The sequence below is a fragment of the Coregonus lavaretus genome (genome assembly GCF_964263955.1).
Source record: "Coregonus lavaretus genome assembly, chromosome: 12".
Classification (NCBI taxonomy): Eukaryota; Metazoa; Chordata; class Actinopteri; order Salmoniformes; family Salmonidae; genus Coregonus; species Coregonus lavaretus.
In genome coordinates, this window is record NC_139999.1 from 43,786,922 (window position 1) to 43,811,498 (window position 24,577).

Below are 24,577 nucleotides of genomic sequence, written 5' to 3' on the forward strand. Positions count from 1 at the left end.
CACAACACAACTGATTGGCTAAAACGCATTAAGAAGGAAATAAATTCCACAAATTATCTTTTAACAATGCACACCTGTTAATTGAAATGCATTCCAGGTGACTACCTCATGGAGCTGGTTGAGAAAATGCCAAGAGTGTGCAAAGCTGTCATCAAGGCAAAAGGTGGCTATTTGAAGAATTTGTTTAACACTTTTTGGTTACTAAATGACTCCATGTGTGTAATTTCATAGTTTTGATGTCTTGACTATTATTATACAATGTAACAAAATAAAGAAAAACCCTTGAATGAGTGTGTCCAAACTTTTGACTGTTTTGTTTTACTCATAAATTTGCTAACATTTCTTAAACCCTGTTTTTGCTTTGTAATTATGGTGTATTGTGCGTAGATTGATGAGGGGGAAAAAACAATTCAATCCATTTTAGAATAAGACTAATGTAACAACATTTGGAAAAAGTCAAGGGGTCTGAATACTTTCCTAATTTACTGTGTGGAGGTAGTTTAGTTCTTAAAATAAGGGGATAAATACATGTTTAAAAAAAGACTAGTGGAAACAGTACAGTAAAATAAAGTGCTAAGCAAATCTCTATGAAAGTGAATTTGTGTAGTTTGAATCAGTAGGAGGACACAAAGTAGATCAAACAGGGTTCTTTGCTTTACCTGTGCTGAAGACATCCTCATAGGATGTCCTGCTATGGTTTGGCTCAGTCTTCGTTACTTGGTCCAGTACCTCTGTAGTGGTGTGTAGTTTGTCTGGCTCCTCCTCTGTCGTCTTCAAATGTGGGAATGCTTCGGTCGTAGTGCTTTCAATCGGAGGGTTCCAGTCATGTAAATATCTCTCTGTGCCTGGATATTTTTCTCTAGTGTCCTCTAGTTGAGGGGTCTCTGTTGAAACCCCATCCTGAAGTATTCCATAGTTCCTGGTGTCCAGCGACCTCTTGGCCAACACATAGGCAGTGCTCTCATCACTACTGGGGGTGATGCCAATAACCTTGTACAGGAAAGGGACAGGTGTAACCAGCTTGGCCCCAGCAACAGCGACGGGACTGTGGGGTGAGCCTGCTGCTCCTCTCCCTGCTGATCTGTCTGTGGAAGCCTCTCTTGTCTTCTCAGTCTGGGGGTAGTAAAAAGTCTCGTCATGGGAGCCAACGGTCCCCAGGAGAATCAGACTGGGAGGGGAAGATGTGGAAGCGTCGTTCGTGGCAGAATGGGGGTCTGCAACTGTGTGGTAGAGTGCAGAATCTGACTCAGTTCCATTGGGTGAAGGTGGACGAAAGTCCCAGTGTATCTCCCCCTCTCTGCCCCCTTCAAGTGAACGTCCATCGGGGACAGTCCGCTGCAGCTCCCTGGGGAAGGGAGGTCTTACGGTACCAGAACTTGCAAGGAACACCTGGGGCTCAGCGCTCTTGGTACCCAGGGGTAGGTGAGTCGGCCTGGGAGGCACAATCGTGTTGAGTTGGGAGAGGGTGGGCTGTGGGGGACTGCTCCATACGCTGTGGGACACCAGGGAGACATCAGGGGTCACCAGACCCACTGTTGGACATGCACACTTGTGTTCAGGTTCAGCTAGGGCAGAGGAGAGGGACATGTAACATGGGAATGGTTAGGGTAAATAAGACTAAGAGAACAGTCTGAAAACAGCTTGGAGTAATCATGGGTGGCCAGATGTTTGATTGCGAAACAGCAAAGTAAACATATACAGTGCCTTGCAAAAGTATTCATCCCACTCTGTGTTTTTCCTAATTTGCTGCATTACAACCTGTAAATTAAGTTGATTTTTATTTGGATTTCATGTAATGGACATACACAAAATAGTCAAGTGAAATGAAAAAAATATCTGAAACTTTTAACATCCCACGGAGCACCATTAAATCCATTATTTAAAAATGGAAATAATATGGCACCACAACAAACCTGCCAAAACTCACGGACCAGGCAAGGAGGGAATTAATCAGAGAGTCAACAAAGAGACCAAAGATAACCCTGAAGGAGCTGCAAAGCTCCACAGCGGAGATTGGAGTATCTGTCCATAGGACCACTTTAAGCCGTACACTCCACAGAGCTGGGCTTTATGGAAGAGTGGCCAGAAAAAAGCCATTGCTTAAAGAAAGAAATAAGCAAACACGTTCGGTGTTCGCCAAAAGGCATGTGGGAGACTCCCCAAACATATGGAAGAAGGTACTCTGGTCAGATGTGACTAAAATTGAGCTTTTTGGCCATCAAGGAAAACGCTATGTCTGGCGCAAACCCAACTCCTCTCATCACCCCGAGAACACCATCCCCACAGTGAAGCATGGTGGTGGCAGCATCATGCTGTGGGGATGTTTTTCATCGGCAGGGACTGGGAAACTGGTCAGAATTGAATTAATGATGGATGGCGCTAAATACAGGGAAATTCTTGAGGGAAACCTGTTTCAGTCTTCCAGAGATTTGATACTGGGACGGAGGTTCAGCTTCCAGCAGAACAATGACCCTAAGCATACTGCTAAAGCAACACTTGAGTGGTTTAAGGGGAAACATTTAAATGTTTTGGAATGGCCTAGTCAAAGCCCAGACCTCAATCCAATTGAGAATTGTGGTATGACTTAAAGATTGCTGTATACCAGCAGAACCCATCCAACTTGAAGGAGCTGTAGCAGTTTTACCTTGAAGAATGGGAAAAAATCATAGTGGCTAGATGTGCCAAGCTTATAGAGACATACCCCAAGAGACTTGCATCTGTAATTGCTGCAAAAGGTGGCTCTACAAAGTATTGACTTTGGGGGGGTGAATAGTTATGCACGCTCAAGTTTTCTGTTTTTTTTTGGTATTATTTCTTGTTTGTTCACAAGAAAACATATTTTGCATCTTCAAAGTGTTAGGCATGTTGTGTAAATCAAATATGCAAACCCCCCAAAAATCAATTTTAATTCCAGGTTGTAAGGCAACAAAATAGATAAAATGCCAAGGGGGGGGGGGGGGGGGTGAATCCTTTCGCAAGCCACTGTACACAGAAACTCTTAATCATTTCCAGGAGCATTGCTGGATTTGTAAAAATAGGCATTGTTTAGGTGTGTGTTTTCCAGATTTTCTGGTGGTAATTTAGGTATTGACTAGTTTTTATATGGGATATAATGTTATTTTCCTCATAACATGGAAGCTAACACATCCAAATGAAAGATGATCCTTCCAGCCTATGCTCATAAAAGATTCCACTACGGGAGACAAACAGCAATAACAATCAATAAAGTCTGTGGTAGTTATGGGAGACTGAATGTCACGTTCGTTTAATGACGGGTCAGACCAAGGCGCAGTGTGATATGCGTACATGTTTATTAACGTAATAAAAAACACGACAAACCTGCAAAGGAAACGAAACGTGAAGTCCAAGGTAGTACAGAACAACAAACCTTACACGGAACAAGATCCCACAACTAGACAGTGCCAATAGGCTGCTTAAGTATTGGCCCCAATCAGAGACAACGAGCGACAGCTGCCTCTGATTGGGAACCACACCGGCCAACATAGAACTAGACATACTAGATCCTCATACATAGAACAAGCACAACAATGAATATACACACCCTGACTCAACATATACAGTGGGGAAAAAAGTATTTAGTCAGCCACCAATTGTGCAAGTTCTCCCACTTAAAAAGATGAGAGAGGCCTGTAATTTTCATCATAGGTACACGTCAACTATGACCGACAAATTGAGAAAGAAAAATCCTGAAAATCACATACAGGTAACGAGTGGAGGACAGAGGAGCCTCTTAAAGAATAAGTTACAGGTCTGTGAGAGCCAGAAATCTTGCTTGTTTGTAGGTGACCAAATACTTATTTTCCACCATAATTTGCAAATAAATTCATTAAAAATCCTACAATGTGATTTTCTGGATTTTTGTTTCTCAATTTGTCTGTCATAGTTGACGTGTACCTATGATGAAAATTACAGGCCTCTCTCATCTTTTTAAGTGGGAGAACTTGCACAATTGGTGGCTGACTAAATACTTTTTTCCCCACTGTACCAAAGTATTGAGAAACTTTTGTTATTGACCAAATACTTATTTTCCACCATAATTTGCAAATAAATTCATTAACAATCCTATAATGTGATTTTCTGGATATTTTTTTCTCATTTTGTCTGTCATAGTTGACGTGTACCTATGATGAAAATTACAGGCCTCTCTCATCTTTTTAAGTGGGAGAACTTGCACAATTGGTGGCTGACTAAATACTTTTCCCCCCCACTGTAAGCGTCCCCTGAGTCAGGGCGTGACAGTACCCCCCCCCCCAAAGGTGCGGACTCCGACCGCACAACATAAACATAACAGGGTAGGGGCCGGGTGGGCATTCCGCCTCGGAGGCAGATCCGGCTCGGGGCGTGACGACCTCTCATTCTCCGCCTCCCTGTTGCGCCCCTGGTCTGGTCTAGACCTCGGCGCGTTGCTTCCCCTCTCCTTCCTCCCACGATACGCCAGGCCCTGTCTGGACCCTGGTGTGGGAGACCCCGAACCTGGAGAGGGGCTGACGTCATGGTCTGGACTGGAGCCACTGACCGGAGCCGGACTAGGCACCGGTGGAGCGGACTGCTTTGGCTCCGGAGTGGAGCCGCTGACCGGAGCTGGATCAGGCACCGGTGGAGCGGACTGCTCTGGCTCCGGAGTGGAACGGCTGACCGGAACTGGATCAGGCACCGGACCAGGCACCGGTGGAACGGGCCGCGCCGGACTGGAGAAACGCACCACTGGTCTGGTGCGAGGAGCAGGCACGGGCTGGACCGGACTATGAACACGCACCACTGTCTTGGTGCGATGGGCAGGAACGGGCCGGGCCGGACTGGCGACACGCACCACTGGCTTGGTGCGAGGAGCAGGAACAGGCCGGGCCGGGCTGGCGACGCGCACCACTGGCTTGGTGCCAGGAGCAGGAACAGGCCGGGCCGGACTGTGGAGGCGGACTGGAGGTCTGGAGCGGAGAGCTGGCACAACCCGTCCTGGCTCAATGCCTACTTCCGCACAGTATGTTTGAGGCATCAGCACAGGACGCACTGGGCTGTGCACGCGCACTGGCGATACAGTTCGTAGAACTGGCGCAGGATATGTGGGACCGAGGAAGCGTACTGGAGACCAGGAGCGTTGAGCCGGCACACCCCGTCCTGGCTGGATGCCCATCTTCGCACGGCACGTGCGTGGTGCAAGCACAGGACGTACAGGACTGTGCCGGCGCACTGGCGACACAGTACGTAGCTCCGCATAACACGGAGCCTGCCCAGTCATACGCTTCCTCGCGTGAGTACGGGGAGTTGGCTCTGCTCTGACACTAGGCTCCGCCAACCACCCTGTGTGCCCCCCAATTTTTTTTTATTGGGGCTGCTTCTCGGGCTTCCTCCTCGACCGGCCTCCTCCGTGTTGCCGTTGCACCTCTCCTGCCTGTGCATCTACCTTAGCCCATGGTCCTCTCCCCGCAAATATCTCTTTCCATGACCACAATTTTCCCACCTGTGACATGGCTATTCGCTCCGCCTGGGCACGCTGCTTGGACCTCGTTTGGTGGGATCTTCACAGACCAAGGCGCAGTGTGATATGCGTACATGTTTATTAACGTAATAAACAACACGACAAAACAACAAAGGAAACGAAACATGAAGTCCAAGGTAGTACAGAACAACAAACCTTACACGGAACAAGATCCCACAACTAGACAGTGCCAATAGGCTGCTTAAGTATGGTCCCCAATCAGAGACAACGAGCGACAGCTGCCTCTGATTGGGAACCACACCGGCCAACATAGAACTAGACATACTAGATCCTCATACATAGAACAAGCACAACAAGGAATATACACACCCTGACTCAACATATAAGCGTCCCCTGAGTCAGGGCGTGACACTGAAACCACCAGTAAAACTCTACAAAATGACTAACTATCTCTTTTAATGGATATTATCATAATTATTGTATATCTCCTGCTACCTGTGGTGGGGGTGGTGGATTCTAGGTAATCCTCGGCGTACTCTTCCTCGCAGTTCCAGTCGATGGGCCCGTTGCTCTTGTTCAACAGGGTTAAGTACATCTCAATGACCCCCCGGGCTTTCGTCAGAGCCTCTCTGGGCGAGGTGCTTTGCATTTTGACAAACTTCACTGGGTTGTCCTTTGACACGGACAAAAGGAGAGAGGGAGAGAGGAGACAGAACGGGTCACATTCATTCCCTACTAACAATTCAAAACATCCTGAAACACTTTCAAGTGGTTTTCAATGGCACTTATTGAATAATACCTCATGCGTAATGAATTTTTCTAATGATGAAAACTCAGATCTCTGTGAAGGGCTGCCAGAGAAGCAGGCTATTGTAGATCATTATATACAGTATTCTCACAAAATGAAATCTTGGCTTAAGTCTTAGAGTATTTAAACGTTTGAAAGGGTTTTGTAAAGATCTCTAAAAGTATTTCAAAATATTTTTTGGATTGCAGGAAATCAACTGAGAAATTATACTCTGATTGACTCTGATTGGGTCAAGGAATTTGTTTTGTATAGGGGTTAATTTAATATTTGAAAGGGACAGGTGTGACCAGCTTGGCCCCAGCAACAGTGACGGGACTGTGGGGTGAGCCTGCTGCTCCTCTCCCTGCTGGTCTGTCTGTGGAAGCCTCCCTTGTCTTCTCAGTCTGGGGGTAGTAAAAAGTCGAGAGCCATTCACATTTACTGTAGCTAGCCCAAACTTCACAGTGAAGATGTTGGACAAGGGGTTTCCTTAATAAAGGAAAAATTAACTCAAAAACTATCTTTTGGCATTTTTTCCTTTGGTCCACTGTTGATACAGTTCCAAAATGTTTGGCATGTCAGCAGCAAAGATTATCCATTATATTGACAAGATAGTCAAGTGACCGCTCTTATGGAAATACATGGAAGGCAAGCGGGGGAGGCGAGATTTGGTGGGACAATTCTATCCAATGAGAGGGCAGATGAGTGTGTGAAAACAGGCCCAACTCCGATATAAAGTTGTATTTTGTTAAGTTGCCGAAATGACACTTATATCAGTGCATTCGTAACAACCTAACTTGTAAATTTAGTTGTTGACCAAATTCAACACTAATTGACCTCCATACAAAATTATTCACTTTGTGGTTTTATTTTCTTGGACAGATTTTAGGCAGAGTAAATACTCTCGCTTCGCCTGCCAGCAGTCCAATTTTCAAGACATAGGATTTTCAAGAAGCAAAGTGTCACTTGCCACATCGTCATGATGTGTTTTACATCATATGATGCATTTTGCATCATCATGATGATGTGGCAAGTGACACATGAAAGTCCAATATCTTAACTTGACTGCTGACATGAAAAACATTTCTGGGACTGTATTAACAGTGGACTAATGAAAAAAACAAAACCATTTAAGAGACAAAGGTCTACTGAAGAGGGACCATTACCTATACCTGCGTCACAGGGTACCCAGAAACATACTGGGGCACCAGTCCCATCTCTGACATTAATCTGACACTAATCTAATATAGACAGAAGATGATTAGCCCAGACTTACTGGCTTTTTGATGTCTGCAGTGTAAATGTTATGCACGGTGGGTGCTGTGCAGTGCATAACCATCTCCTGGAGTCTGCCCTGCCCAACGTAATTCAGATCACATTTTTGGCGTACTCTCAAACATATTCTATTAACCTGCCATATCTGAGGTGGCAGTCTCCTTGAAGAAAGAATTGTATTCTAAATTGAACATTTAGAATTGAACACATGGTGACTTTCTTTGTCGTATTTCTGTAACTTCAATTTAAGTTCAATTGATGGTATCTTTATCCTATCTATTTTATCTATTTAACGACCATGACCACTGAACAGCTTAACATGTTTAGAGAACATATATCAAAGTAACAAGCCATATTGTAATTATCAATGTGTTTACAGTTACCGTGTCCTATTAGAAATGAGGACAAATGCTTATGTAGTCCATAAACTACAGTGTGTGGAGGATTCCCAGTGGAATGCTAATTCACTGAATGCATCAAAATAGTTTACCATTATTAGGTACTTTTAAAATGGTCCCGTTTAATAAGGCTGCCACTGCATGTTCCAACCTCCCAAGCCCTGCTTTGTTTATTTCTGAGAGGTTATTTATGCTTCCATCAATAAAAGTTTAATTCTGGCACTTCTTCGCCTTGGCACAATCCAACACACCTTTGGAAGAGACTGTTCCTGGACTAGAGTAGCAAAGCTCATAAGTAAGTAGCACTCACCTCAATCTCCTCGTTGATTTCAGGTATACAGTTTTGGGAGTAGAGGTCATATATGACCTTTTTCAGGGCTTTGACATAGCGCCCATTGTCCGATTTTCTGACATACTTGAAGTGTGTGTTCAGAAGCTCCAGGATTTGTGGAAATGCTGCTTTGATGTAACAGGCTTCACTCTGTGGTTCAAAGCGAAAAGAAACCTATCGTCACTGCATTTTTTAACACTGGTTTTTTATTGAGGCTTGAACCTCCTTTCCAAAGCAAACCAGAGTTAGGGCTTTTAGAGCCATTTTTTAAACATTAAGTAGATGTGGAAATGGCTGGCAAAATGGGCTTTTGGATGTCACATCCAGGCCTGTGCTTAACATAAATGTAGTCTTACTCCACCAATATAGAAGTCCAATTTCAAATTGGACATGCTGTTTTTACCTCTAGTGGGCACTCCACTCAGTCCTCCAGCAAATAGTAGGTGTAGGGATGGACTTAGTAAGGGTCCAATGCCAAGTGTAATCCATGGATGCTCTGATTGGCCAAGAAGTCTTGGGGGGGGGGGGGGGGGGGGGGGGCGTGTCTGGGGGCGTGTCCTATACACTTTCTGGACCTAGTAAGGACTAAGATCAAAGTCTAATCTTTCATTGCTCTGATTGGCAGAAGGAATTTATAAGGCCAATTCTAATATATATTCAACGATTGGCCAAAGACTCAAGTATGCTGATGGAGTGGCCACGCCCATCTCGTTTATGTGCTTTATAATGGCCATTTGTAATATATTGATGCTGCGATTGGCCCAATACTCAAGTATGCTGTTGGCAGTGCCACGCTCAGCCACCCACTGAAGTTACAAGTGTCCAGGGGCAAGCCTTCTGATTGGCCCGAGACTCACATATGCATCTCCACACACACGTTTGAGTGAAAACCCCCCAGAGAAATCCACCCAATGGCTTGAAGGGTTTATAGACTACATATGGATACATACCCTTACTTAGATTAAATTTGGAAGTCTTCATAAAAAGGGCTAAAAAAAAGGCTCAGAAACACCTGGTTTCAACATGTGACTCGTTTCATCCCTGCAGACAAGTATCTGAAGAAAAAAGTGGGAAATTCCCCCCTTTGAAATGTCTTGCCACCTCACTCAATGGGTGTTAGGCTTATACACTGCAAGACCTTTGTGATGACATCTGAAAAACAGGCAAGAGTTGAGCATATTGCAATGTTTAAAAAAATATTCTGGTGTGAAAGACAAGTCCCTGTTGACACCCCTGGTGTAAAAATCCACTCTGTTTGCCCCCCATCCCTCTCTGTAGTCAATCAACCCATTGCGAGCTGTTATCCTACTGACAGTCAAAATCTTGACCCGACAACTTCAGAGACAGCTGATCTTCACATATATTACCCCTTAGATGCCCCCCCCAACAATAATCTGGGGAAAATTTCAATTCAGACAACCCTAAAGGCTTGAAGAGTTTCATTGACTACATATGGATAAATACCCTTACCTAGATTGAATTTGGAAGTCTTCCAAAAAGGGCAAAAAACCCTCAAACACCTGGTTTTCACATCTGTGCCAGTTAATGACGGTCGCCAAACCACACATATGACATTTTGGAAAGATTTGACATTTTTAACCCTTCGAAATAGCCCCTATAACACCCATTGAAGGCACTTCCTGCTCTGCTGGATCACCTGTAGTTCATGTATCGCTCAAAGAGAGGTGTTGACGACGCCAAGCTGTTTTTAATGGATACCATCGACAGCCATCTGGAGAACAGGGGGGCCTTTGTCAGGCTCCTATTTGTGGACTTTTCGTCTGCATTTAACACCATGCAGCCGGCCAACTTCACCAGAAAACTTGACTCAGTTCAATCTCGACCATGGCCTTATCTCATGGATTATGTATTTTTTAACTGACAGGCCACAGAGAGTCTGTTAATGGTGCCATGTCAGACACCCTACTCACTTGCACAGGTTCACCACAAGGGTGTGTACTGTCGCCCCTCCTTTTTATTCTCTACACCAATGACTGTCAGAGTGCCCATGCCCAACGCCATCTTGTGACGTTTGCCAATGACACAGTCCTCTAACTCCTCTCAGGGTCTATGCAGGACCACGGCCCAGCCCTTCAGAACTTAATTAACTGGTGTGACAGTGCACTGCTGGAGTTGAATGTCTCCAAGACGAAAGAAATGGTTGTTGACTTCAGGAGGAAGCCCCCCAGAATGGACCCAGTGATCATCCATGGTGAGGAGGTGGACATTGTGGACCAGTATAAATATCTTGGTACCATCTTTGATAATACCCTGAAGTTTGAACAAAACACAGACACCATCATCAAAAAAGCCTACCAAAGACAATACTTCCTCAGGAAACTGAACACATTTAGTGTCCACAAATCAGTATTGCAAACCTTTTACAGTTCTTTCATCAAGAGCATCCTGTGTTTCTCTTTCAAATGCTGGTTCACAACCCTCTCTGTCAAGAACAGGAACGACCTCCAAGCCATTGTGAATACCTTATTTTATTTATTTTTATTTATTTTTCTTGGGGGGGAATGGATCAGCTTAATATTGCAGATAGATTGTATCTTCTATCAATGTAATTGTCTGCATCACTTCCAATCCCCCATGTTTTTTATATATATTTTCCCCTTTATTACTTTTCAACCCCACCATCCTTTCCCTACTTGGAGTAAATTAGTGAACAACAATGCCCAGGCCTCTACTTCCGGTCTATACTTACTATCTACACCTTATGGACAGAGTTAATTTTACAATAATTCTATTATATATATTTTATTTATTTTTTGCTCCTGAACTTCTTCTACTCTCAACCTCTCCGATCATTTTCATGATGTCCATCCGGTTTGCTTCTATATGCCATATCTTTCTAACTGTGCTCTTTCCCAAAAGCTCCCAACATACAACCTATATACTTATTATGGACACAGTGTGCTTACATTATTAGCTATCTTTGTTATTATTTGTTGTTATTTGTTATTAGTCCCATCCTTCAACTCTATTCAATACCTCCCATCTATCTCTTAACACCATCCATATAGGATTTCTATTTGCCATATATATTTCAACCGTACTGTGATGTTTTACAAAAGTTCTGAACCTTTCTATTCTCATTGCTTCTACAGATTGTGAATTAGAAATAAACATTTTTGCTAAAAGTATTATTATATTATTGATTGATTGACTATGACTTTTCAGATCACCCAGTAATGCTATCTGCAAGGTTAGTTCCAGGTAAATATTGCATTCCAGTCCATTCCTGGACCTGCGTCCATAAACAAGCTACAAATGGACAGAACCAAAACAAATGATCTAATGATTCTGTCTCTTCACAGCAAAATCTGCAGAGCTGGGAAGATTGTATCCCCCATATAAATAACATTCTATTGGTAGCAAGAATTTTATATAATAATTTAAATTGAAAGATTCTAATTTTTGAATCCGGTGTCGTTTTGCGTGTCAGTTCATAAACACTATGCCATGGGATCGGTACGTCAAAGATCTCTTCCCAACTATTTTGCAATCTATATGGGACGGCTGTCAATCCTTTGGTCCTTAAGTGAAACTGATATACTTTTTTATTTATCACAGTTTTCCTTAACCAATTATGTACTTTAATGCAAGGCCGACAGACAAGTTCCTTACTTTCTCCCCCTTCCACTTTCCTCTTCCACTTTTGCGGTAAGGCTGCAATTATTTGGTTGTTATTTTGGGTAGAGCAGACATTTCCATATGTTTTTGTTAGCTGCATGTGCGACATAACTCCACCAGTCCTACCGATGATATCATTTACGAAGATTATACCTTTTTTAAACATTCTGTCAAAAAATAAAGGTTTTTTGTCAATTAGTATATTTGAATTTAACCACAATATTTGTTGCATTATTTGTTCTGTCGTTTCTGGAGGATTAAATTGAAATTGCAACCAACTTTCTATGGCTTGTTTTAGAAATAGTGACATTTGGGAGATTATTTCCTTTTCAAATAACTGAAAGTGAGAGGTTGACTTCAGGAGGAAGCCCCCCAGAATGGACCCAGTGATCATCCATGGTGAGGAGGTGGACATTGTGGACCAGTATAAATATCTTGGTACCATCTTTGATAATACCCTGAAGTTTGAACAAAACACAGACACCATCATCAAAAAAGCCTACCAAAGACAATACTTCCTCAGGAAACTGAACACATTTAGTGTCCACAAATCAGTATTGCAAACCTTTTACAGTTCTTTCATCAAGAGCATCCTGTGTTTCTCTTTCAAATGCTGGTTCACATCCCTCTCTGTCAAGAACAGGAACGACCTCCAAGCCATTTTGAATACCTGCTCTAAGATCACTGGGGTGCCTCTCAGAAGTATGGCCTCATTCTTTGAGCAGCAGGCCAGGAGGAAGGCGTATGACTTCCTGGGGGAGAGCACCCATGTCCTCAACCTGCAGTTCAAACTGCTCCCCCTTGGACGCCACCTGCGCTGTCTCAAGTGCTCCACCAATAGGCGTAGGGCCTCATTTGTGCCAGAGGCCATCTGCCTGGTTAACAGGACCATCAAGGAAGATCTAGGGACTATTCTAGAGATAGTTTAGCCCTGAAATTAAGTAAGAACTGTGGCTACCATGAATTTGTAGTTTCTTAAATTACGCCACACACTTTTCATTGATTCCTTGAGTGTTTTATATTTTATTCTTTATACTGTCTGTGTGTGTTTGTCCTATTTGATGCACCCTTTCACCCCTGAATGAATTGCCCCTCGGGATTTATAAAGTTGTACTGTATTGTAAAATCACCTTAAATTTAGGCCAGGCTTCATTTTGGGCCTTGTGGGGGCGTGTCCTAGGACCTTTCTGGATGTATCAAAGGGTCCAGATCCCATAACTAATCTCTGTTTTGATTGCCCAAAGACCCAAGTATGATGTCGGGCCAGCCACGCCCATCTCGTCTATGGACTTTGAGGGCCTAAGGATGCTGTGATTGGCCCAATACTGAAGTATGATGCCGGGAATGCCACGACGAACCACCCACTGAAGTTACAAGTGTCCAGGGACTCCTGGCAAGACTTCATGTATCCATGCTCTGATTGGCCCAAAACTCACATATGCATCTCCCCGCATCTCCACAGACACGTTTGAGCTAAAAAACAGAGAAATTCTCCCAATGACTTGAAAGGCTTCATAGACTACATATGGATAAATACCCTTACTTAAAAAAGGCTCAGAAACACCTGGTTTCAACATATGTGCCTCGTTTCATCCCTGCAGACAAGTATCTGAAGAAAGAAGTGGGAAATTCCCCCCTTTGAAATGTCTTGTCACCTCACTCAATGGGTGTTAGGCTTATACACTGCAAGACCTTTGTGACAACTGAAAAACAGGCAAGAGTTGAGCATATTGCAATGTTTAAAAAATATATATATATATATATATATTCTGGTGTGACAAATAAGTCCCTGTTGTAAAAATCAACTCTCAGTTTGCCCCCATCCCTCTCAGTAGTCAATCAACCCATTGTGAGATGTTATCCTACTGACAGTCGAAATCTTTCCCCAATAACTTCAGAGACAGCTGATCTTCACATATACTGCCTCTTAGATGCCCCCCAACAATACTCTGGGAAAATGTTTAATTCAAAAAACCCTAAACGCTTGACAAGCTTCATAGACTACATGTGGATAAATACCCTTACCTAGACTGAATGTGGAACTCTTCCGAAAACAGCAAAAAAAAAACTCAAACACCTGTTTTTATTGTCCTATGCTGTTTATGGACTTAGTAAGGGTTGAGGGACAAGTCTAATCTAAAAAGTCTAATCCATGTTCTGATTGGTCAACGAGTTAGGGGTGGTGTGTCCTAGGACCTTTCTGGAGGGTCCAGATCCACATCTAATCTATCTGTGGTCTGATTGCCCCAAGACTCTGTGATGATGTCGGGGTGGCCCATCTCATTTATGGACTTCATGAGGGCTTAAAGCCATTTCTAATATATTGATGCTGCAAGCTTTGGCACAAGACTCAAGTATGATGTTGGCAGTGCCACACCTGGCAACCCACTGAAGTTACAAGTTTCCAGACAAATCCCCCAAATAGATCAAATGTGGATGTCATAGATCAGATGTGGATGTGTAGATCAGATTTGGATGTCATAGATCAAATGTGGATGTACCTTCTATGAGTAACCATAGATCATATTTGGATGTCATAGATCCGATGTGGATGTGTATATCAAATCTGGATGTCATAGATCAAATGTTGACCCTAACTCTAGATCATTATGAGTCCATAATGGAATTATATCTATCCCCTGTTAACCCTAGATTAGATGTGGATCACCAAAGGGTTGAGTGCCATTTCCAATCTATTGTTTCCTAATTTCCCAACACTCAAGTATGATGTTCAGTGTGCTATGCTGAGTCACCTATTCAATTCCCCAGGCATCAGAGCCCAATTTACTATATCTGTACAGTGGCTTTTTAACCCCCTTGGCATTTTTCCTATTTTGTTGCTTACAACCTTGAATTAAAATGGATATTTTGGGGGTTTGTATATTTGATTTACACAACATGCCTACCACTTTGAAGATGCAAAGTATTTTTTATTGTGAAACAAACAAGAAATAAGACAAAAAAACTGAAAACTTGAGCGTGAATAACTATTCATCCCCCCCAAAGTCAATACTTTTGTTAGGCCTACTGCTGCTAGGTAGCTCTCTCTCTGCTCTCCCCCTCCCCTCTGTCTGTTCTTGATTGCAGGAGTGAAGTCTGGTGTGCGGGAGTCAGGGTTCCAGCTGCAGCTCATTCACCATAATCACCTCAGCCTTAAAGACCCGGTCAAACTTACCACTCATCGTCAGATCATAGTCAAGACGACCATGTTAGTCTCGCTGTTGACTCAACCTGCTTGTTTTCGCTCTTTGTGTTTTTGGCCTGTTCTAGTTACTTTTCTCCTGTGCCACAGATTATTGGAACCTGACTCCTGCCTCCGCTTCACTCCTGCCACCACCATCCTGCTTTCCACTACCGGACCTCCCTTTTGGACTCACCACGGACACTAGGACGTTACGGTACCACTCCTGCTCAGAACCTGGATCTGTTACCCTCCCTGTAAACCTGGACTTGCTCTTCCCCTATTTTTGGAAACCTGGACAAATTGAACTTTGTAAATAAACCTGTTAAACCTTCTCTGGCTCGGTGTAGTTGTCTGCATTTGCGTTCATATCCAGTTAAATCGTGACAGTATGATCTGACCCACATGAACCCAGCAGACAGTAGCTCGGATACCACCCCAGAGTGCACTCATTCGGACTGCCATAGCCAATCAGGGCATTTTACTTGGCCAACATGATACTTTGTTTAAGACTATTTCTGAGAACAGTCAGGTGCTGCTTAATCAGGTTCAATTACTCACCAATCAAGTGTCTGCCCTTACTACCCAAGTTAATAATGCACCCCTCGTTCATGGCATACAAACTGCTCCTTCTCCTGCTCCGCCTGTTTTTCCGGCTCCTCCAGCCCAGATCAGAGAGCCTTTTGTTCCTGCTCCAGAGCGCTATGACGGGAACATGGGAACCTGTGGTGATTTTTTTGACTCAATGCTCGTTGGTGTTTGAACAACAGCCCCTCACCTACGTCTCAGAAAGAGCCCGTATTGCCTACCTTATCAACTCTACTAGCGGTTCCGCTCGTTCCTGGGGATCCGCGGTCTGGGAGAGTCAGTCGGACATTTGCAACGCTTACGTTGCCTTCACCACTGAGATAAGGAAGGTTTTCGACCACCCCGTACAGGGCAAGGAGGCTGCTAAACGTTTGTTTTCTCTTCGGCAGGGGTCTCGCAGTGTGGCGGAGATGGCAGTGGAGTTTCGGACTTTAGCGGCAGTGAGTGGTTGGAATGACGAGGCATTACAAGGAGTGTTCATTAATGCTTTGGCTGAGACCTTGAAAGATGAATTGGTGTCATATGATGAATCGCCTACGCTGGATAATCTTATTTCACTCACCATCAGGTTGGATAATCGGATTCGGGAGCGCCGCCGGGAGAGGAGTGGTAGTTCCAAGCAACCTGTCTGTCGTCAACCAACTCCTCCCCGCCTCTTCCCTACGGAGAAGGCCGAGTCTTCCCGAGTCGATACTAGGAGCACTGAACCCGAAGCCATGGAGGTGGGTCGTGCACGGTTGTCCTCAGAGGAGCGTGCACGTCGTATTCAGGCTCGGGTCTGCCTGTATTGTGGAGAAGCTGGTCATTTCGTTCCTTCCTGCCCAGTTCGTCCGGGAAAAGGGCCGGCTCATCATTAATGGGAGAAGTTTTGGTGAGCCGAGCAGCGGATTCTTCCTCTTCTCCCCGCATTCTGCTCCAGGCATCCCTCCAGTGGCAGTCCCATAATTTCCCTGTTCGTGCGCTGGTTGACTCTGGTGCCGATGAAAGCTTTTTGGATCGAGAGTTGGCTCAACAAATGGATTTAGAGACTGTACCTATGGACCGTCCGCTGCAGGCTAAGGGTCTAAATGGACAATTGTTGACCCGTATTACTCATCAGACTGTGCCTGTTTGTCTCAGAGTGTCGGGTAATCATCAGGAGAACATTCAGTTTCACATAATTGACTGCCCACAGACCCCCCTGGTCCTTGGTATCCCCTGGCTCATAAGACACAATCCACACATTGATTGGGTGACAGGTAGAATTGTTTCATGGAGCACATTTTGTCATGTGAATTGTTTGTGTTCTGCTCAGACCCCTGCCAGCACTGTGCCTCAACCTCCACTGGAGTCCATGGATCTCTCTGCTGTCCCTGACGTGTATCATGACCTGGCATCCGTTTTCTGCAAACACAGAGCTACTTCTCTTCCTCCTCACCGGCCTTACGACTGTGCCATTGACCTCCAGCCAGGAGCCCCTCTCCCTAACAGTCGCCTGTACAATCTCTCCCGCCCGGAGACGGAGGCTATGGAGAACTACATTCGGGACTCCTTGGCGGCAGGTATTATTCGTCCTTCCTCGTCACCTGTAGGAGCGGGATTCTTTTTTGTTGGTAAGAAGGATAAGACCCTCAGACCCTGTATTGATTTCCGTGGACTTAACAACATCACCATTAAGAACAAATATTCTCTGCCTTTAATTAATTCAGCTTTTCCCCTCCTTCATGGTGCAACTATCTTTACCAAACTGGATCTACGAAATGCGTATCACCTGGTGCGTATTCGTAAAGGTGATGAATGGAAGACTGCCTTCAACACACCCTTGGGACATTTTGAGTATCTGGTTATGCCTTTTGGGTTGTCCAATGCCCCTGCTGTTTTTCAGGCACTAGTGAATGATGTCCTTCGGGACTTGTTGAATCGTTTTGTTTTTGTCTATCTGGATGATATCCTGATTTTCTCAGAGTCCTCCCAGGAACATGAACTGCATGTGCGCCAGGTGTTGCAAAGGTTGTTGGAGAACAAACTATTTGTGAAGATGGAGAAATGTGAATTTCATGTGTCTGAGACCTCTTTTTTGTGTTACATAATAGCTCAGGGGGAGTTGCGGATGGACCCAGCTAAGATCTCTTCTGTCACGGACTGGCCAGCCCCCTCCACCCGCAAACAACTTCAACGATTCCTGGGGTTTACGAACTTCTACAGGAGGTTCATCAAGGACTACAGCCGCATTGCGGCGCCACTCACCGCTCTCACCTCCATCTCACTACCGTTTGCTTGGAATGAAGGGGCCGAATCAGCGTTCGAAGAACTGAAACATCGCTTCGCCTCGGCTCCCATTCTGATGCAGCCGGACCCCGACCGCCAGTTTGTCGTGGAGGTGGATGCATCCGACACTGGGGTAGGTGCGGTGTTGTCACAACGTTCTCCTGAAGATAACAAACTGCATCCCTGTGCTTTTCTTTCACGGAAACTTTCTCAGGCAGAGAGGAATTATGATGTTGGCAATCGTGAACTGCTCGCCGTTAAGCTGGCTCTCGTGGAGTGGCGGCATTGGTTGGAGGGGGCGGAACAACCCTTCATCGTTTGGACGGATCATAAAAATCTGGCATACATCCAGTCAGCGAAGCAGCTCAATCCCCGTCAAGCCAGGTGGGCACTATTTTTTGGTAGATTCAATTTTTCTCTGTCTTACCGTCCTGGGTCACGCAACGTCAAGCCTGACGCCCTGTCTCGTGTTCATTCTGCTGTTGATACTGGTAGTAACCCTGAGATCATCTTGCCTCCTACCTGCAGTATTGCGGCCATCACATGTGACATCGAAGGGATTGTTAGACAGGCTCAACATCATCAAGCTGACCCTGGGAGGGGTCCTCCTAACCGGTTGTTTGTCCCTGAGTCTGTTCGCTCCCAGGTACTTCAGTGGGCTCACTCGTCTCCCCTTACCTGTCACCCTGGAGTTACTCGGACCCTTGACTTTGTGCGACGGAAGTTCTGGTGGCCCAGGATGGAGGCGGACACTCGAGCCTTCATTGCTGCTTGTACGGTATGTGCACGAAGTAAGAACTCCACCCAGGCCAGCGCTGGTCTTCTACGACCTCTGCCAATACCCAGCCAGCCCTGGACCCACATTGCATTGGATTTTGTCACTGGACTTCCCCCCTCGTCTGGAAAGACTGTCATTCTTACTGTGATTGATCGTTTTTCTAAGTTTGCTCATTTTTTGGCCCTACCTAAACTGCCCACTGCCAGAGAGACGGCTGATATTTTGGTTGAACATGTGTTCCGCTCTCATGGTCTACCCACTGATATTGTCTCTGACAGGGGTCCCCAGTTTGTCTCCCAGGTATGGAAAGCTTTATTTAAAGCTTTGGGCATCACATCCAGCCTGTCCTCTGGATATCACCCCCAGACCAACGGGCAAGCCGAGAGAGCGAACCAGGAGATGGAGACCGCTCTCCGCTGTGTCACAGGGTCTAACCCTGGGTCATGGAGCTCCATGCTCCCCTGGGTGGAATATGCTCATAACACCTTGACTAACGCTTCCTCTGGTTTGTCTCCCTTTCTGTGTGCTCTGGGTTATCAACCTCCCCTGTTCCCTTCTCAAGAGAGGGAACTGGCGGTACCCTCGGTGCAGTCCCACATGCGCCGTTGCTTCAAGGTCTGGAGGAAGGCCAGGGTAGCTCTGTCCCGAGCTTCGTCGTACATGCAGAGGCAAGCCAACCGTCACCGGTCCCAGGCTCCCGGTTACTCTCCTGGTCAAGAGGTATGGCTTAAGTCACGTGATCTTCCATTGAAAGTGGAGTCTAAGAAGATGGCGCCGCGTTTTATAGGACCGTTCAAGATACTGTCTATTGTTAACCCCTGCGCGGTTAAACTACAGCTTCCTGCCTCCCTACGGGTTCATTCCACTTTTCATGTTTCCCAGATTAAGCCTGTGTCGGTTAGCCCTCTGTGCCCGCCCTCTCGTCCCCCTCATCCGCCCAGGATCGTGGGTGGGGGTCCTGTCTACACTGTCCGGCGACTTCTGGATGTTCGCCGCTGGGGTCGTGGTTTCCAGTACCTGGTGGATTGGGAGGGTTATGGTCCTGAGGAACGTTCCTGGGTTCCCAGGAGCTTCATTGTGGATCCTGCTCTGGTCCGTGATTTTCATACATTACATCCTGATAAACCCTGTCGGCCGCCGGGTGGCGTCCGTAGAGGGGGGGGGGGGGTACTGTTAGGCCTACTGCTGCTAGGTAGCTCTCTCTCTGCTCTCCCCCTCCCCTCTGTCTGTTCTTGATTGCAGGAGTGAAGTCTGGTGTGCGGGAGTCAGGGTTCCAGCTGCAGCTCATTCACCATAATCACCTCAGCCTTAAAGACCCGGTCAAACTTGCCACTCATCGTCAGATCATAGTCAAGACGACCATGTTAGTCTCGCTGTTGACTCAACCTGCTTGTTTTCGCTCTTTGTGTTTTTGGCCTGTTCTAGTTACTTTTCTCCTGTGCCACAGATTATTGGAACCTGACTCCTGCCTCCGCTTCACTCCTGCCACCACCATCCTGCTTTCCACTACCGGACCTCCCTTTTGGACTCACCACGGACACTAGGACGTTACGGTACCACTCCTGCTCAGAACCTGGATCTGTTACCCTCCCTGTAAACCTGGACTTGCTCTTCCCCTATTTTTGGAAACCTGGACAAATTGAACTTTGTAAATAAACCTGTTAAACCTTCTCTGGCTCGGTGTAGTTGTCTGCATTTGGGTTCATATCCAGTTAAATCGTGACAACTTTGTAGAGCCACCTTTTGCAGCAATTACAGCTGCAAGTCTCTTGGGGAATGTCTCTATAAGCTTGGGACATCTTGCCACTGGGATTTTTGCCCATTTTTCAAGGCAAAACTGCTCCACCTCCTTCAAGTTTGATGGGTTCCGCAGGTGTACAGCAATCTTTAAGTCATACCACAGATTCTCAATTGGATTGAGGTCTGGGCTTTGACTAGGCCATTCCAAGATATTTCAATGTTTCCCTTAAACCACTCAAGTGTTGCTTTAGCAGTATGCTTAGGGTCATTGTCCTGCTGGAAGGTGAACATCCATCCCAGTATCAAATCTCTGGAAGACTGAAACAGGTTTCCCTCAAGAATTTCCCTGTATTTAGCACCATCCATCATTCCTTCAATTCTGAGCAGTTTCCCAGTCCCTGCCGATGAAAAACATCCCCACAGCATGATGCTGCCACCACCATGCTTCACTGTGGGGATGGTGTTCTTGGGGTGATGAGAGGTGTTGGGTTTGTGCCAGACATAGCGTTTTCCTTGATGGCCAAAAAGCTCAATTTTACTCTCATCTGACTGGCATACCTTCTTCCATTTGTTTGGGGAGTCTCCCACATGGCTTTTGGCGAACACCAAATGTGTTTGCTTATTTATTTCTGTCCTATGGACAGATATTCCAATCTCCGCTGTGGAGCTTTGCAGCTCCTTCAGGGTTATCTTTGGTCTCTTTGTTGCCTCTCTGACTAATGCCCTCCTTACCTTATCTGTGAGTTTTGGTGGGCGGCCCTCTCTTGACAGGTTTGTTGTTTCCATATTCTGTCCATTTTTTAATAATGGATTTAATGGTGCTCTGTGGGATGTTCAAAGTTTCTGATTTTTTTAAATAACCCAACCCTGATCTGTACTTCTCCACAACTTTGTCCCTGACCTGTTTGGAGAGCTCCTTGGTCTTCATGGTGCCGCTTGCTTGGTGGTGCCCCTTGCTTAGTGGTGTTGCAGACTCTGGGGCCTTTCAGAACAGGTGTGTATATACTGAGATCGTGTGACAGATCTTGTGACACTTAGATTGTACACAGGTGGACTTTATTTAACTAATTATGTGACTGAAGGTAATTGGTTGCGCCATATCTTATTTAGGGGGGTCATAGCAAAGGGCGTGAAGACATATGCACCCACCACTTTTCCGTTATTTATTTTTTTGAATTTTTTTAAACAAGTTATTTTTTAAATTTCACTTCACCAATTTGGACTATTTTGTGTATGTCCATTACATGAAATCCAAATAAAAATCAATTTAAATTACAGGTTTTAATGCAACAAAATAGGAAAAACGCAAAGGGGGATGAATACTTTTGCAAGGCACTGTACCTAGACCCTTAGTAAAGCCATATGAGCTGGGCGTGGCCTAACAACCATTTGACCGAACTCCAATGAGATCACAATATACTATATCTGTATCTAGACCATTACCAATACCATACTGTATATGAGCTGGGGTGAGCATGGCCTTAGAAGTCCAATGCCCCCTATAGCACTAGTGGTACTGCAACCAAATACCAGAGTTTGAAAAATCATAATTCCTTAACCAATTAAGACATTTAAAAAATTCAAAATTCTACTCATAACCCACATCTCCCTCTAACCAATGGAGGTGTCATCTCCCCCCCTCCCCCCCCCAAAAAAAAAACTTTCAATCAAAGTCCACTTTGACATTTTCAAAATCCCAAAATAAGAGAAAAAAAAAAACCTGCCAGGCCATTCTTAGTGCCCAGTTTCCAAGGCTTATGAGTGTTTTAACTATACATATTTCCTGTAACATGAGTTTCCTAAAACACCACGCCGAGAGAACGTTTACATGTCTCAAAACTGATAGGATCGAAAGAAAGGCAACGCTGCTCTCAGATCAGCATTCTCCATTCAACTCTTACCTTAACATTAGTATTAATCCACAATACTGACAACGGATCAGCTTCTACAGAGAATTTTATTTTATATTTAATATTCTTCTAAGTAGCCACCCTTTGCCTTGATGACAGCTTTGCACACTCTTTTCATTCTCTCAACCAGCTTCATGAGATAGTCACCTGGAATGCATTTCAATTAACAGGTGTGCCTTCTTAAAAGTTAATTCATGGAATTTAATATGTTTGGGCCAATCAGCTGTGTAGTGACAAGGTATGCAGAAGATAGCCCTATTTGGTAAAAGACCAAGTCCATATTATGGCAAGAACAGCTCAAATAAGCAAAGAGAAACTACAGTCAATACGGAAAATTAAGAACTTTGAAAATTTCTTCAAGTGCAGTCGTAAAAACCATCAAGCGCTATGATGAAATTGGCTCTCATGAGGACCGCCACAGGACAGGAAGACCCAGAGTTACCTTTGCTGCAGAGGATAAATTCATTAGAATAACTGCACCTCAGATTGCAGCCCAAATAAATGCTTCACAGATCTCAAGTAAAAGACATATCTCAACAAACATTAACTGTTTAGAGGAGACTGCGTGAATCAGGCCATGGTCGAATTGCTGCAAAGAAACCACTAGTAAAGGACACCAATAAGAAGAATAGACCGGTGGAAATCTGTCCTTTGGTCTGATGAGTCCAAATTTGAGATTTTTGCCAACCGCTGTGTCTTTGTGAGACGCAGAGTAGGTGAACAGATGATCTCCACATGTGTGGTTCCAACACTGAAGCATGGAGGAGGAGGTGTGATGGTGTGGGGGTGCTTTGCTGGTTACACGGTTTATTTAGAATTCAAGGCACACTTAACCAGCATGGCTACCACAGCATTCTGCAGCGATACGCCATCCCATCTGGTTTGCACTTAGTGAGACTATCATTTGTTATTCAACAGGACAATGACCCAACACACCTCCAGGCTGTGTAAGGGCTATTTGACCAAGAAGGAGAGTGATGGAGTGCTGTATCTGATGACCTGGACTCTACAATCACCCGACCTTATCCCAATTGAGATGGTTTGGGATGAGTTGGACCGCAGAGTGAAGGAAATGCAGCCAACAAGTGCTCAGCATATGCAGGGACTCCTTCAAGACTGTTGGAAAAGCATTCCAGATGAAGCTGGTTGAGAGAATGCCAAGAGTGTGCAAAGCTGTCATCAAGGCAAAGGGTGGCTACTTTGAAGAATCTCAAATATAAAATATATTTTGATTTGTTTTACACTTTTTTGGTTACTACATGATTCCATATGTGTCATTTCATAGTTGATGTCTTCACTATTATTCTACAATGTAAACCCTTGAATGAGTAGGTGTGTCCAAACTTTTTACTGGTAGTGTATATCGCTACTTCCTGTGCTTAGATTTACCATTGTATTAGGTTTGTTAAAATAGAGCCCATAGCATTGAAATGTATTACATTTTGAGTTTGCATCCCAATATTACACTTTATATGCATCACTGAAATATTACAAAACCGTTTGACATAGAAACACCAGATTTACTGCGTTACATTTTTTTATAATGATGTTATGAAAAATATTAATAACATTCCACCCATGAAGCCACTAGAGGACGATTTGGTCATTTGACTGCAGGAAAGGGATACTAACGATGGTTTTGGAAAACAGCTTGGAGATTTAACAATGCTCCTACAAAGGTTCTAACAATGAACTTAGCCTTAAGATGCTTTGGGGAAACCGGCCCCGGCCACTCATAACTCAACAGATAGTCCTTTCCTCTTAGCCAGAGCAACTTTGCTTCCTGTACCGCTAGACTGAAATGGAGGTGCAGTAAAAGTGACCAACATACCAATAGCTTCTCATGGTAGTATTATGGCCTGTCTGTCAGGTACAGCACTTACCCACACACCTTCCTAAAAATGTCTTACATACTTTCCTCTGTCCAAACACTTTCTAACTCCCTCAAATCCCCCTAAAGACATCCCCTGCATGTTCCCATCCCTAGGGCACACAATATATATGCTAGTATTTGGTCTGTCTGTAAGGTACATCACTTGCCCACACTGAAGTGATTGTTTCTCTCCCCAGGGGAGAAAACATTTACATTTACATTTACATTTACGTCATTTAGCAGACGCTCTTATCCAGAGCGACTTACAAATTGGTGCATTCACCCTATAGCCAGTGGGTTAACCACTTTTTTTTTTTTTAAGGGTGGGGGGCGGGGGGGGTAGAAGGATTACTTTATCCTATCCCAGGTATT

The 24,577-nt window shown here is 44.7% G+C and overlaps 1 protein-coding gene across 1 annotated transcript in view; it reads right to left on the reverse strand.

Moving 5' to 3' along the window:
- The window catches only part of LOC311138222 (uncharacterized protein), a gene marked incomplete at its 5' end in the record, with an annotated part of 64,895 nt that overhangs the window by 11,491 nt on the left and 28,827 nt on the right, over positions 1–24,577 (reverse strand). The window contains 3 exons of the mRNA XM_084172898.1: positions 660–1,565; positions 5,954–6,131; positions 8,229–8,399. Of these exons, the coding sequence (XP_084029024.1) occupies positions 660–1,565; positions 5,954–6,131; positions 8,229–8,399 (1,255 nt within the window). The remainder of the gene's footprint in view (positions 1–659; positions 1,566–5,953; positions 6,132–8,228; positions 8,400–24,577) is intronic.